At 41.9% G+C, this 14,853-nt stretch overlaps 1 protein-coding gene across 1 annotated transcript; it reads right to left on the bottom strand.

Moving 5' to 3' along the window:
• Nucleotides 1-8,447: 8,447 nt before the first annotated feature.
• On the bottom strand, nt 8,448-13,000 carry ZC3H10 (zinc finger CCCH-type containing 10). Its single transcript, XM_072135065.1, has 2 exons — nt 12,817-13,000; nt 8,448-10,934 (listed from the first exon to the last, which is right to left on the bottom strand). Exon 2 carries the CDS (start codon nt 10,831-10,833, stop codon nt 9,595-9,597), a length of 1,239 nt encoding a protein of 412 aa, XP_071991166.1. The 5' UTR covers nt 10,834-10,934; nt 12,817-13,000; the 3' UTR covers nt 8,448-9,594.
• Between the last annotated feature and the right edge of the window lie 1,853 nt (nt 13,001-14,853).

Here is a 14,853-nt window from a genome sequence, read left to right as displayed (position 1 = left end):
TTTATCAGTAATTATTATCCATATGTACAATGGCACAATAAGAATCAGCAGTTGTATTTATAGATGAAAATATCACTCTATAGACGTCTTAAAGATCACCCTAACCTCCGCTCTCCAAGTCTATCAGTAATATACAGAAAAAGAGTGATATTTTCATCTATAAATACAACTGCTGATTCTTATTGTGCCAATGTACATATGGATAATAATTACTGATAAAATGATAGGATGAATACTCACGACACCTAGTGGTAGAAGTAGGGACTGGGATGCGTTTAAAAGAATCCACTAACCCCGACCTTAAAGGGGTATTCCGGGAATATGAACGTCTGACACAAAAACCCATGATGATATAAATAAATGAATACAACAATACTCAATGTCATTAGTCATAAAACGTAGCTAAAATAATATGATTTTATGATTCACAAAATTTATGGCCTCTCTAAAGTAGGTGGAGTTATCACTAAGATGGCCGCCACTGGAAACTACAAGTTCCATGATCCTTTAGTTCTCAGTAACTCCTCCTACCACTTATGCTCTGCTAACAGTGATGATTTTTCTTGCTCTGTTACCATAGTAATGATGTGTAACTGTCATCACCACAACACCGGCCATACTGGATGCACTGCAACCAACCGACTACTGCCAAACTTAGTGGTGATCACATGACCTGCCCAGGCAGCTACAGGACATGTGATGTGGACATGTGACCAGCAGCCATCTTCTTTTCTGCGACGGACCACGCGGAGGAAATTAACGGACTGATTAAAGGGCCAGTAACATTTTAATTGTCACCATTTAAATGTCACCAGCATTTTCTGCTAACGGGAGAAAAAATTTAAATAACAACTAATTACACATTGGCTTATATTTTGAGTGCCCACTTGTATATGAATTATGCTGATTCCTGGAATACCCCTTTAAAGAGCCGTTGCAGACGATAATGGTAGACTTTTATTGGTTTGTCCCTCCCAAATTTTTTTATATTAGACGTCTATTAAAAGTAAAGTTTTATCTTAGATCCGTTTTGTCAGTGAAATCTTGTCACTTTGGAACGCTTTATCTTACCAAGTTTATTTTCAGACTGTTTTTTCATGACATGTTGTACTTCAGATTAATGTTATATTTTAGTTGAAATATATTGCACTTATGTAAAAAAAAATGGAAATTTTAAAAATGTTACTATAATGGCAAGGTTTTATAATGGCAATTTGCATATACTCCAGATTGTTAAAGAGTGATCATCTTAACAGCAATTAATTGCAAAATCAATATATGCCTAGAAAATGAACTTTTTCCCCCAAAACACATTTCAACTTTATTGCAGGCCTGCCTTAAAAGGAGCAGCTAACATCGTTTCAGTGATTGCTCCAGTAACACAGGTGTGGGTGTTGATGAGGACAGGGCGGGAGATCAATCTGTCATGATTAAGTAAGATTCACACCACTGGACATTTTAAAAGGAGGCTGGTGCTTGGCATCATTGTTTCTCTTCTGTTACCCATGGTTATCTCTAAAGAAACACGTGCAGTCATCACTGCACTGCACAAAACTGGCCTAACGGAAGAGTATCACAGATAGAAAGATTGCACCTCAGTCAACAATCTATCGCATCATCAAGGAGAGAGGTTCCATTGTTGCCAAAAAGGCTCCAGGGAGCCCAGGAAGGAGGAACAGGATCAGGGACAGACTGATAGGGATAGGTACAGGGAGTGGACTGCTGAGGACTGGGGTAAACTCATTTTCTTTGATGAATCCTTCCAATTGTTTGGAACATCTGGTCAATCATCAAGAGACGGGTGGACAAACAAAAACCAACAAATTGTGACAAAATGCAAGCATTGATTGTGCGGGAATGGACGGCTACCAGTCAGGATTTGGTCCAGAGGTTGATTGAGAGCTGCCAGGGAGAATTGCAGAGGTCCTGAAGAAGAAGGGTCAACACTGCAAATATTGACTTGCTGCAGTACCTCATTCTAACTGTCAATAAAAGCTTTTGTTACTCATAATATGATTGCACGTGTATTTCTGTATGTGATAAAAACATCTGACAAACGCACATAAAAACCAGAGGGCAACAGATTGTGTGAAAATATAATATTTGTGTCATTCTCAAAACTTTTGGCCATGACTGTACAGTTCGAACAGCGATTATCCAAATTTCAGATTAAATATTTTTAGAGGACAAGTCTGCAGCTTGATCAGTCTTTTCTCTCTTTCACACACAGCGTTCATGTGGCCCTAGTTGTAAGGAACAGGCTCCATTGATTTGGCTTGTTTGCCCAGCACATCCCACAGCTGTGATGAATATCTGAAGAGCATGGAGGTCTTATAAAAGAAAAGTGGTAGTCATCATCCCAGGTTGCAATCCCAAGTGTAAATATGCCTTTTTCATTAACACCTAACCTGATGAAGGTTTCAGTACGATGCAGCAACGTGTTGTTTTAGTCCAAAAGTTTATATCTATAATAAAAACAATCTTAAGAAGAATCGTTTACCTGTCAGTTTGCTTGCACGTTTATGATCACCTTGGATTATAACCTCCGATGCCTTCTGACGAACAAGGTGCTCTACTCCACTTTTATTTTACATGCCTGTTACCAAGTTTCCTACAAGGTGCGCACCCTGATCAACCATTATATTTATTATTCATCAAAACACTTGTGCTCTGTTTCTTGTGTCTTTTTTTTCCCCCCTCTCCGGCGATCACTTCCCCTGGATCATCTACTCAGTTCCAGTCCTGCATATTCATGACACTGGTTGTATCGTCGAGGTCAGGAGCCAGGGCAGAGCGCCCACAGGAGAGGACCCAATGCTGATGCATACAACCAGCACGGGACACAGAGCGGTGCATGGAGGAGAAGAAAAGGCAGGAAATCAGAGGAAAAATTTTTTGTCTGCTTACGGGTCTTCAGTATTATTAGTTTTATACCGGGGTATCAGTATTTGTCTGATCTGGAGGACTCCAGTATTGTTAGTCTACTATGGAGGCTCCTGAATTATTATTTGCAATGGGGCCTCCAGTATCATCTGCTCTGGGGGTCTCCAATGCAATTTTTTGCTCTGGAGGAGGACATGCCACCACGTGGGATTGGCAGGGCCTACAGGGGCGTGGAGTAGTCTTTGTTCACACACCCCTGTAGCTTCTGGCGATAGAGTTTCGCCTGCTATGGCTTCTTCTGGGGCAACGCTGTATGCCCCAGAAGATGCTGTAGCATGCGAAACTCAAGACGGGTGATCATCTGTTATGTTTTAATGTTTCAACTCAGGCTATAGTATATATTAAGAGTATAATAAAAAGTATTTTTTGCCTGGATTATTAATGGTGGTGCACTAGTGTCGTCCTTCTTTGTTGCAATTGCACCCTTTGGACAACAGCCTGACAGGTAGAACCTCCGAGTGAAAGGTGTTTTCCTGGAGGGAAAACGGCAAATGTAACATCGTCGGTGTGGAACACGCTGCACTTGAGGCTGACAGTGAACTCCGTGGTTTTTCAACAGAACTCTACTCAGATGTCGGACTCTCTGAAATATTAACCCCTTAAGGACTAGGCCCTTTTTCGTTTTTGCATTTTCATTTTTCACCCCCCCCCCCTCCCCCCTTTCAAAAATCTATAACTTTTTTATTTTTCCATGTAAAGAGCTGTGTGATGGCTTGTTTTCTGCATAACAAATTGCAATTCATAGTGACGATATTTAATATTCCATGTCGTGTACAGGGAAGTGGGAAAGAAATTCTGAATGCAGTGAAAATGATGGAAAACGCATTTGCGCTATTTTCTTGTGGGAATGACAGGTCTACTTTATTCTTTGGATCAGTACGATCAGGGCTATAACAAATTTGTAAAGGTTTTATAATGTTTTCATACATTTACAAGAATGAAAACCTGTTAAAAAAAAAATGATTCCTTATTTTGCCGTCTTCTGGCACTAATAACTTTTTTTATACTTCGGTGTACGGAGCTGTGGGTGCTGTAATTTTTTGCGACTTTTGATGACTTTTTCAATGATACCATTTTTAGGACTGTACGACCCTTTGATCACTTTTTATCTTTTTTTTTTCCAAATGGCAAAAGTGCCATTTGCGACTTTTTGCTATTTTCCTTTACAGGGTTAACCACAGTGAAAAACATTATTATATTTTGATAGATTGGGCATTTTCGGATGTGACAATACCCAATGTGTTTATGAATTTTCCTGTTTATTTATATGACTTTTAAGAAACAGGGGGGGGGGGGCCTAATTAGATCGCACATTGTAATATATAGCCCAAAACATAATAGCCCCGGATCTTTGTGTAACCTTAGGCTGTCATGGCAACGGTTCAGCGTTCGCGGAGGACGTCACGGGGAGCACCGATTCGAGCCAAGATGGTGGCACCCTTGCTGGCTACGATCAAAGGGTTAACACCACGACTGGTGCTAGGGTGTTAGCGAGGGGTGTTTGCTCCATTGTGAAGCAAACACCTGGCGAGTATGAAGAGGGCTCTCAGCCTGTGAGCCCACTTCATACTCCCTCCTACACAACAGGAGGTACAGGTTAAGGGGTTATGGTACTGCTTTCGTAAGAACCGTGGTTTTGCTATACGCACCCTGGATTACTGGTGAAGTTTTTCTGGACAGTTTAGAAAGATATATTTATCTATCCATTGATGTACTGAGCAGAAAATGTTTTAAGTCGGCAATTTAGGGACGGTTGTCGGGGTCCTCCTAGCTCCATCTCATTTTAGACATATCTTGCCCCTTTTCGGAGTTTTATCATACTCTATACCAGTGATGGCGAACCTTTTAGAGACCGAGTGCCCAAACTGCAACCCAAAACCTAATTACTTATCGCAAAGTGCCAGTACGGCAATTTAACCATAAAACTGATGGTTTAGTTTAGAATCAATTTACACAGGACTGTCTGAGCTCGAATACCAGCAGTCCTATACACACTGAAACGCCACCTTTACACCATTTTACATCACATAAAAGAGTAATAAAAAGTTATCAAAAGGTCACGCAGTCCTCAAAATGGTAGCAATGAAAACAACGGCTCATAAAGCAAAAAAACCACACCACAGCGCAGCTCCGATACTGCTAGCAGCCATGACAACCAGGTGTGGACAGTGGTTGTCCGCACCTGGCAGTGGTTAGGAGGATGGGGCGCGTGCCAGCAGTGAGGGCTCTGCGTGCCCTCTCTGACACGCGTGCCATAGGTTCGCCATCGCTGCTCTATACTATAAATTGTTGTATAAAAAAAAAAAAAAAAGAGTAGGCCCTATTCCTGCTCGGATGGTCATTTTAAATTGTCATCGGCATGTGAGCAGAGCAGGATCAGCAGGATCAAAAACATGCATGTATGTACGGCTACCCACATTCACGATTTTATATATATATATATATATATATATATATATATATATATATATATATATATATATATATATATATATATATATATACACATATATACACACACACACACACACATACATACATACATACATACTCACACAAAAGACGCAAACAAGGGTCCCGTGGATCTTTGTTTGCACCCTGTGTGTCATATGCAGGTGAGCTCCACTCATGCACTGATGACCATTAAAGATGACTGCACAGGATATATACACGGACAGGAAATTGACTTACTGTATCTTTTGCGTCAGTCATGTGCACTACAACATAGCTAGCGCATTTCCTCTTTTGCTTCTATTTGTAAAACACAGATGGCACATGTACTCATATTACAGGGTCGGCTCTCCTGCATATGGGGGAAACTGGAACTCTATGCATCATATATTGATATGTCCCCTGCAGTGTGATCAATCTGTAAAAGACACTTCTGTGATTGCAAGTGTTTTAGCCTTAAATATGTTAAATCTCCTGTTTGCAGTAGAGCAAAGTAAAAAAAAACAACTTTATAAAAATTAGCAACAAAATGCATGAGAAAGATACATGTAGCCTCCAGGTCAAATTGGTGCAGTCATGCAGCAAAAATCCTGAACTCGGCCCAGACCATTGCCAAAAATGTTAGGCTACACTGCCATCTACTGGGAGATATGATAAGTGTTTAGTGAATGGAGTCTATCAACACACAATGTAAAACCTGTAATGGGTAGGGAACCTCATTATTCCAGATATACCGTTCCCTTTTCTTGTTAATCTGTCATTCTAAAGCAAAAGATACTATCACTGCCATCTCTATAAAAAGTAGAAAACTGGTGCACAGTGAGGCCAAGTTGCAGAAATATCTCTAGGTAAATGGTTGGTGGGGAAATAAAAGGCGAGTACAGAAAGCTTCTTTAGTTCTTACAATGCCACTTTTGCTTGCGGGAGATATGTAAATTATAGTTGCAACTATTGTGACTGGTACACAATGGGTTTTTCAGCCTGACCAGGATCATGAGAACTCTGCCATGTTTTCAACACTAACCAACCTCAATAAGCCCTTATGTCTTCCTGACTATAAAGAGCCAAAAGAGACTTTGGACTTTTGTACAAGTCCATTTCCCAACCCATAAATAGAACTGCTCAATTGAACTCAACACTTCAGTATTTCTATGTTGGGGCCGGCAAAAAACAAACTTGTGCATGTACAACCAGCCTTAGCCAACCTGCACTGGAATGTGTGGTGTTCTTGGACTACAAACTATGGTTCTGTATTCAATGTGTCATCAGTGTGTAATCCACAAAAAATTATTTATGCTTCACCCAGTTTTGTAGGTAGGTCTGAACACAACCTGAAGTTCTGGTGGAGTCACGGGTTCTGCAAATTGGATGATGCAGCTGCTGGTTCAGCGGCTTTATTACATGGATAAAGAGAAGTTGAGCGGTTTTCTGAATTTTTTCAATGTGTTGTAAATACACAAGTTTTGTTGCTGTTGAGAAACATGTGTGTTGGTTCAAGCAGCATCATTTTTGTTTATTAAATTTTTATTCTGTTCCCTTGTAAAGCATTACTGGACCATTATACAACCTCTTATACCGTGTCACCTCCTTCACTTTCAGACTAAGCTCTTGCTAGCAAGGCCCTCACTCTGATTGTTCCATATGACTAGGTTATTACGCTGTGTTGTCTAATTTTACTTGTATATGTCCCCATCATTTGTAAAGCGCTGCGGAATATGATGGTGCTATATAAAGATTATTATGTTGCTACTATTCTTGAAGAGAAAATCACAAACAGAAGGTCAGTAGTGATGTGTTGTTCTTGAACGAATGTGTTATAAGAGTGGGCTCCTGCCACCGAAGGATAAGAATCAATGTCCAAATAAGTCCTATTAAATTGGGTTGGAGACAAAGTGCTGCATTCTATACTGAGGTGAGGAACCCACTGCACAACAACAATAGACAATGTAGTCTCATGTGTGGAAATACTGCAGAACAACTAATGTTCGCTAAGGGCATAGGGACAGGTAAAAAATTAGGTTTATTCAAAATGATCTAAACGTGTGCAAAGGCATGAGGATGAGATTTGCAAACCTGATGTATACAGTTTATATTTTAAATAGTGACTCAAAACATTCTTTTAGCACCTTTATTAACCACAACAGGCACGTTCCCATTGATTCTGAAATTATTTCTGTAGCCCTGAACACTGCCACTTGATTAACATCAGAATATTTAGCTCTCCGCTGTCATATGGGCATCCCATGACTATCTTCTCCAGCCCAGCACCACTAATCTGACAGGGAAGAGCATAAAACTTACCATATATACTTGTGTATAAGCTGAGTTTTTCAGCACAAAAAATGTGCTGAAAATCCTCAACTTGGCTTATACACGAGACAATAGCAAGCCCATCACTTAAGGGTTTTTTGTTTTTAATATACTCATCCTCCGGTAGCCTCGATGCCCACGCTGACATCTTCGGTAACATCCTGCAGGGAGCTGCCATGTTTTTTTCCATGGCGGCGCCCAGCAGGATGTTAGGGAAGACAGAAGAGGACCCGCGCTGACATCAGGGGAGCAGTGCTGCCCATCGGGGCCACCGGAGGGTGAGCAGACAATTTTTTTTTTAGTGCCGGGCTGGCTGTATACCACATGGGAGCTGGCTGGACTGGCTGTATACTACATGGGAGCTGGCTGGACTGGCTGTATACCACATGGGAGCTGGCTGGCAATATACTGGGAGAATCTGATCAATTTATTTTCCATCCTCAGCTTATACTCTAGTCAATAGGTTTTCCCAGTTTTTGGTGGTAAAATTAGGGGTCTCTGCTTATACTCGAGTATATACGGTAATTCCACTCCTGGCAATATAAAAACTGTTGGCTTGGTACCATTATGGGATGCACTACAAAGAATAATCATTTCTATAGTTTGATACATTATGGAAATATGCTTTAGGTATGCAAAGAGTTCATAAACAGCCCAATCTGCCTGAGTAGAAAAATCAGACTTAAATATACAAACGCCTGCACAGTTGGGAGAAATTCTGTATTAAGGACAAAAACACAGAGTAAAGATTTGAGACTTTATATACTTCACAAGAACTCTACAAATGGTCATTTTTATTTCCTACATCACATTGAACAACTGAAATGATATGCTGCCATACACCATGCAAAAGGAAAATCAATCACAACATTAAGCAATGGTCAGTGAGAAAGTACAGGAGCCAATATAAAGTAACTTGTTTAAAGTAGCCCATAAATTCTTTTGTTACTGGGGATGCAATTCCCCATTTTCCCTACATTATAGGAATTTAGAATCATCCAACATTCCAAAGCATCATGTAGGTGAAAATCTTCTCCGTCAGCTTCTGAGAGAAAAGGTAAAGTTGAGACCATCACAACCATGTGTACAGACCCTGCCGCACTAAACATGATGCAGCTGCAGAATGAACACTGATTTGACTAACTCTTTCCAGACATATGTTTGAAGTTTTTTTTACCAGAAAATCTATTTTATTTACATGGCATCTACAGGGGGGCAGTAAATTAATAACTCCCCTGAACTTCCCACGTGAATGGATACATACCCTTTAGATTCTAGTATATTGGCTGGAAATAGTTTGTAATGTATACAGACAGCCTTACAATTGGTACCATAACTTCCAAGACTGTAGAAGAAGCAGCTGTTTAAACATGGCCTTCAGCCTAAATCAAGCATTTTTTCACACAGCTGCAAGAATGAAAAAAAAACCTAAAACAAAATAAGCCCCCCCCCCCAAAAAAAACAAAAAAAACCCAAAAAACTAGTCACCCAATATCGATTTTCACACTCATAATACAGAGAATCAGAAGGGGAGAAAATAAAAAGCAGAAAATGCAACGCTCCAACCTCTTCAAAGTGTCTCAAGTTTTGTCACACATAAAATTGAGACTGCCAGGGAATATATTATCTATTTTAAGTGGGTTTTTATGTAAGGGAAACTACTGCTTTCCTGACAGATTCTAATTAGAATATATATGCATCATGTACTGTGAACACAAAACATGAGTCATAAGTTTTCATAAAAAAAAAAGTTAGAAACCCAGCTTTATAAAATGTTAACTGTCCATGTGTATACAAATTACACATTTTCTGGCCCCTAGTGTAAGCACCCACATGCACCACACTGATGGTACCCAATGCCATGGACATCAAAAACAACGGACTAACAGGTTAGTGAGGCATGGCTGTTATGCGCATGCTTTGTGAAGCAATGGGATAAGTTACCATGGGTGTCGTGGCATGACTCATTGTGATGCCAGGAAGTGGCTGTGCCATAGAAACAGCCACTGGAGCAACAGATACTGCTACAGGTGCCATGGAGACAGGTGGAGGAGCCATGCCCTGAGCAATGGTTTGCGCAAGCGCAGCAGAAAGTGGCGCAATTTCAGGGTTTAACTGTGGGGCTGCATTGGTCTGTGTGGGAGCAGGGGCACCAGTGGAAGCCACCAGTTCCTGCTGTGTAACTGGTCGGGGTTGCAATGCCTGGCTGCTTAAAGTGGTGTGCGTTTGTGCTATGCCATGGTTATAATTTGTTACTGTGCCCACAGCCTGTTCACTGGTTGGAGCAGTGGTGCTTAGGGTACTGAGTGTAACCACTTTGGCTTGACTACGAAACTGAGCATTTTGGTCAAGCAAAACTTCGTTGGTTGCTGCCAGAACAGACACTTGCTTCTTCAGCTCCTCAATACGCCTCCTAAGCATGACATTTTCTTCTTCCAACATACGGTATTCGACCGGGGATGCGCTGTAGTAGCCATCATATCCCACACGCCTCCTTTTCATTACAGGATCATCAAAACGATCACCATAACGATACAATGATGAAAAGTGTTCAGTTTCTGAAATCCCATCATGTCCTCCATAATGCTCATAAGAGCGTGTTGTGGTAGCAGGCAGGCCTCCAGAACTTAGACCTGTATTGAGGGCCCCTCCCCGCATATCACATGAAAATTCATATTGATAATCATAGTCCCTTTGCAAATGGCGGAACTTGCACCTATCCCCACGCTGGCAGTCACCTTTTAGGAAGTCCCGACAGATGGGAATCTCATCCTTACTAGCCAGGTCAGTGGGAGACAAGCCAAGGCCAGCTGCCACTTTGTGTCGCAAGCGAGCAGGCAACTCCCCGGTTGTCTTGTAATGTTCTTCATCCTCTTTTGTACCATGAATAAATCGGCAATTGATGCGAACGCACTGCTTATTCTGAAAGTCGTGACAGAAGACAAACTCATTCTTTTGCACCCCAAGATCAGAGACATCAGTGGAGTCTGGATGCTTAAAGCGGCAGCGCTTGCCTCGCTTGCATACATTGCGGAGAAAGTCACGACACACAAAATCCACGCCCGATGCCGCTTCCTCACTGCCACTACCACTGCTGGCACCATTCGCATAATTTTCCCTGTTCGGCATTGCTTTAGCAGCGCTTATTTGTGAGCGTTTTACAAATCGTCAAGACTTATCGCTGCGCCTTAGAACGTGAGATGCACCCGGCAAAGCGCTCTGCGTAGCAGCTGTAAGAGAGAACATTACATTCAGCAATATTACAGACAGTGATGTACATAGTTACTATATAAACTAGAACAAGCAGAAAAGATAATTCCTCATCGGAACAATATCCATTTTATTTACATACATCAATTGAGAATGGTTTATTACCATTTGTGTTCAACAAAGGAGATCTAACACTAGAGAACGGTCTTAGAATTTAAAATGATGAACTATCTCTGATGAATCAGTCTGAACATAGACAGAAACCATATAACTGCAGCTCCAATTGTAAGTAAATTGGAGCCACAGCTACTGGTATGGCTTCTGGCTATTAAATGAAACCGCTTCCAGCTCGGTGTCCTAGGTTATAATGTAAGACTAGGCCATCAATATTAATTCCTGGACAACCCCTTTAAAAATTGTACGTCATATGAAGGCAATATTGACAAATTTTCTATTGAAGGGAGTTTGCACTATACGGATGTGTGTAAGGAGCCTTAGATGAATCGGTGCCTTTTCATTTGTGGAAAATCTAATATGCGCAGCTCTAACCCAAGGGTCTGTTCACATCTGCATATCCAGTCCAAATACTAGAAAACCTTGATGTTGGACTCCCACCACGTTTCCATCCCATCTATGGACCTAAAGAGAACCCATGAGGGCGATCAGGGACCACCGGTCCATAAGAACCCAGGGTGGTTCAGTGTCCCAAATTGCCCTGTTTGATTTTTAGGCATATCATGAGAGTATGATGTGTCTAAGACGCTCATCCGCGTAAGTAAAAGTTTATTTTTTAAGTTTTAACAAATAAACAGTCTAAAAAGCTTGATTTGGGACCCCAAGGATGATGCCACATGGCGTTTTGAAGCAGTTTTTGGTCTGTTTTAAAGTAGTCCGTTAAAAACTCTTGGGTTTTTGAAAAACCTGTCAAAAACAGATGCGTTTTACCAATTATCTAAATTAAAACTGGTCAAAAACAGATGCATTTTCAAACAATGCATGCGTTTTTTTTTACAGACTGCTTAAAAACAGACCAAAAATGGGTTCAAAACACCATGTGTGGCATCACCCTTAGGCCGGGTTCACATTGGCATATGATCACGGACTGAACACACTGCATAATATTGTTATATGCTACACAGAGTTCTTGCAGCAGAGCCAACAATGCTATGTACAAAAACCCTGTGCATCATATCAATATTATGCATGGTGTTCAGTTCACAGGATAGTCCATAGCACAGCACTTCTCATATCAGTGATCATAGACCAATGTGAAACCGGCCTAAACCACAAATCTATCGACCTGTCAGGTCTTCATTGACCCTATGGCTGTGGTCAGAATTGCTCAGACATTACAAGGGTTTTCTTAACATACTTAAGAAGTGTAATGGGAACTAATAAGGTCAGGTGAACAGAAGTATTACCTTCCCTCACAATACTCTTATAATAGCGGAAATAAAAAGACGCTGCTGTGCTACAATTTCCCTTGTTTCATAAAAGAAACACAGTAACCGACTACCGATGAACCGTGTGAACTAGGCCTTCCACGCATAAGAAGCCTACCTAAGCTGTAGAGCAAACAATAGGACCCTTAAAAACTAAAACACCCGCCTTACCCCCCACCCCCCTAGGCCGTCAGTTGGGGGTTGTGTGTGCAGCATCTTATGCGTGTTATGATTATAGTAACCATTATGCAGCTCTATAAACTGGAGCATTGATGCGGTCCCGGAAAACCCGGCGCTTAAAGCAGCTGAAAGCTCCCGCCACAAATACGTGGTAAGGAGGAAAGCCGCCAATACGTCAGCGCTGGCCGCCATTCACACATGACGTGGGTACTGAACCCGCTCGCTGCGCACATAACACAAGCGTGATGCCGCTACCATACAGAAACAGGCCCATACGTACCAAGATGCGTCCTACAGCCGAGTCCTGCTTAGCTACACCGCGGCCTCTACCACTAACACCGGAGCACTAATCTAGCGTCGTCGTAGACACAAAGCAGCAGCAGAAATTCGCTTAAAACAACGCCACAAGACGTACACGCCCGCACGTCATCAGGAAACTCCTACTTCCGGCGCGGCAGCTACGTCAACGTAGCGTAAGTGGGCGGGGTTCAGTGGAACGACGTTTGTGAGCGGAGCCTCGAATGGGCCCGGAGAAAGCATGCGCCTAATGTCCCACAGAGCCCACAGCCATAAAGTCACGTGACGAGGACATGCGCTAGGCGTATTTTCCAAGGATAGAATATACCCTCTTTGACTTCTCTAGGCTCATGCAGACAGCCGTGAATTCACTGTACACAGTACATTACGGTACATGAGCCGACTGCCCGAGACGCAAAAAAAGATATCGCAGGTTCTATTCCTGCCCGTGTTTCAATGGTAATCGGCGCCTGCAGATCTTACACGGGACAGCTTGTTTGACATATACATGCTGAAGGTGTGTGCAGGTAGATTAAAGGAAACCTACCATCTGGAACCTATCTATTGGGGTAGATCTGATGGTAGGTCCCCACCTATCCTTCCGTAAGCCTATAATGTTTTCTAACCTAATCTACAGTTTCTTATATATTGCTAATTTTCTGCAGAGGCTTCTGGGCATGGAGTAGCCACTTTGGAGAACGGCCCCTCTGCCCCTCCCTACCTACATACGGCCAAGTCCAACCTTCTGCCATGCTACTGACCCCCAGAGCTCTGCGCATATGCAGTATCTCTGGCTGTAATGCAACAGATTAGATTTGGCTGCACTCAGGTAGGGAGGGATCACAGAGGCTACTGGGGCATGGAGTAAACTTTGCTCCCACTCTCCAGAGAGGCAGCTACACGCCCCAGGGTGCATTCACACGTTGCAGTTAAAACTGCATCGCAATCAGGTTTTAGGTGCAGTTTTGTCAACTTCACAGGTGAAAGACATGAACTCAATGGGTGAATTTGATTTAGAAGGAGAAAGCTGTTCCACAAATTTCATTCACCTGTTGATTTGATGTCTTTCACTTGTTAAAATAAGTAATATCACCTAAAAACACCCCAAAACTAATTGCGATGCAGTTTTAACTGCAACGTGTGAACGCACCCACAGTGGCTTCTGCAGAAAATCAGCATATTAGTATTATAGGGTTAGGTAAGGATAATTTAGGATATTACTGGGAATCTACCATCAGATCTTGGCCGCTATTATAAAAAAAAAAAGGTACGCGCTCCTAGCACCTGAGCTATGTGTCAATTAACTCAATTAACCTGGTGCAGTACACCCTATAGCACAAGCTCTTTGGAGTGCATTATGTCAGCATCATTGAATGACGGTGCAAATGCCAAACGATCCAGACCATTGCGAGTAAAAAGGTATCTTTATTTCTCACGGCTACAAACAGAAATAATATAGTATGATTTGGGACCCTAAACCACGGGTCCTTAAAGGACACCTGTCATCAGTTCTCTGTCACCGCTACCTGTAGGAGTATTTTCTTTATTATGCAAATGAGCTTGGGCACATGGAGAAAGTGATTTCACTCCTGTTACCCCTTCCCTCGCTCATGTCTATGTGTAATGTATAGTAAAGCATTGCTAGTGTCTGTGCTTTATCTGCTTCCTGTGTGAAACACAGACATCAGCTACACAAGTACCTGACGTGTTCTTCTATACACATGTGAGAGACACAGACATCAGCTACACATGTATCTGACATGCTGTGTTCTCCTATACACATATGAGAAACACAGACATCAGCTACACATGTATCTGACATGCTGTGTTCTCCTATACACAAGTGAGAGACACAGACATCCCATACACAAGTACCTGACATGTTCTGCTATACAAATGTGTGGGACACAGACATCCCATACACTAGTACTTGACATGTTCGGCTATACACATGTGTGAGACACAGACATCAGCTACACAAGTACCTGACATGTTCTGCTATGCACATGTGAGACAGACA

Source organism: Engystomops pustulosus, chromosome 2 (genome assembly GCF_040894005.1).
Source record: "Engystomops pustulosus chromosome 2, aEngPut4.maternal, whole genome shotgun sequence".
Lineage (NCBI taxonomy): Eukaryota > Metazoa > Chordata > Amphibia > Anura > Leptodactylidae > Engystomops > Engystomops pustulosus.
The sequence above is the reverse complement of the archived record's forward strand: the minus strand, read 5'-3'. Positions and strand labels throughout refer to the sequence as shown.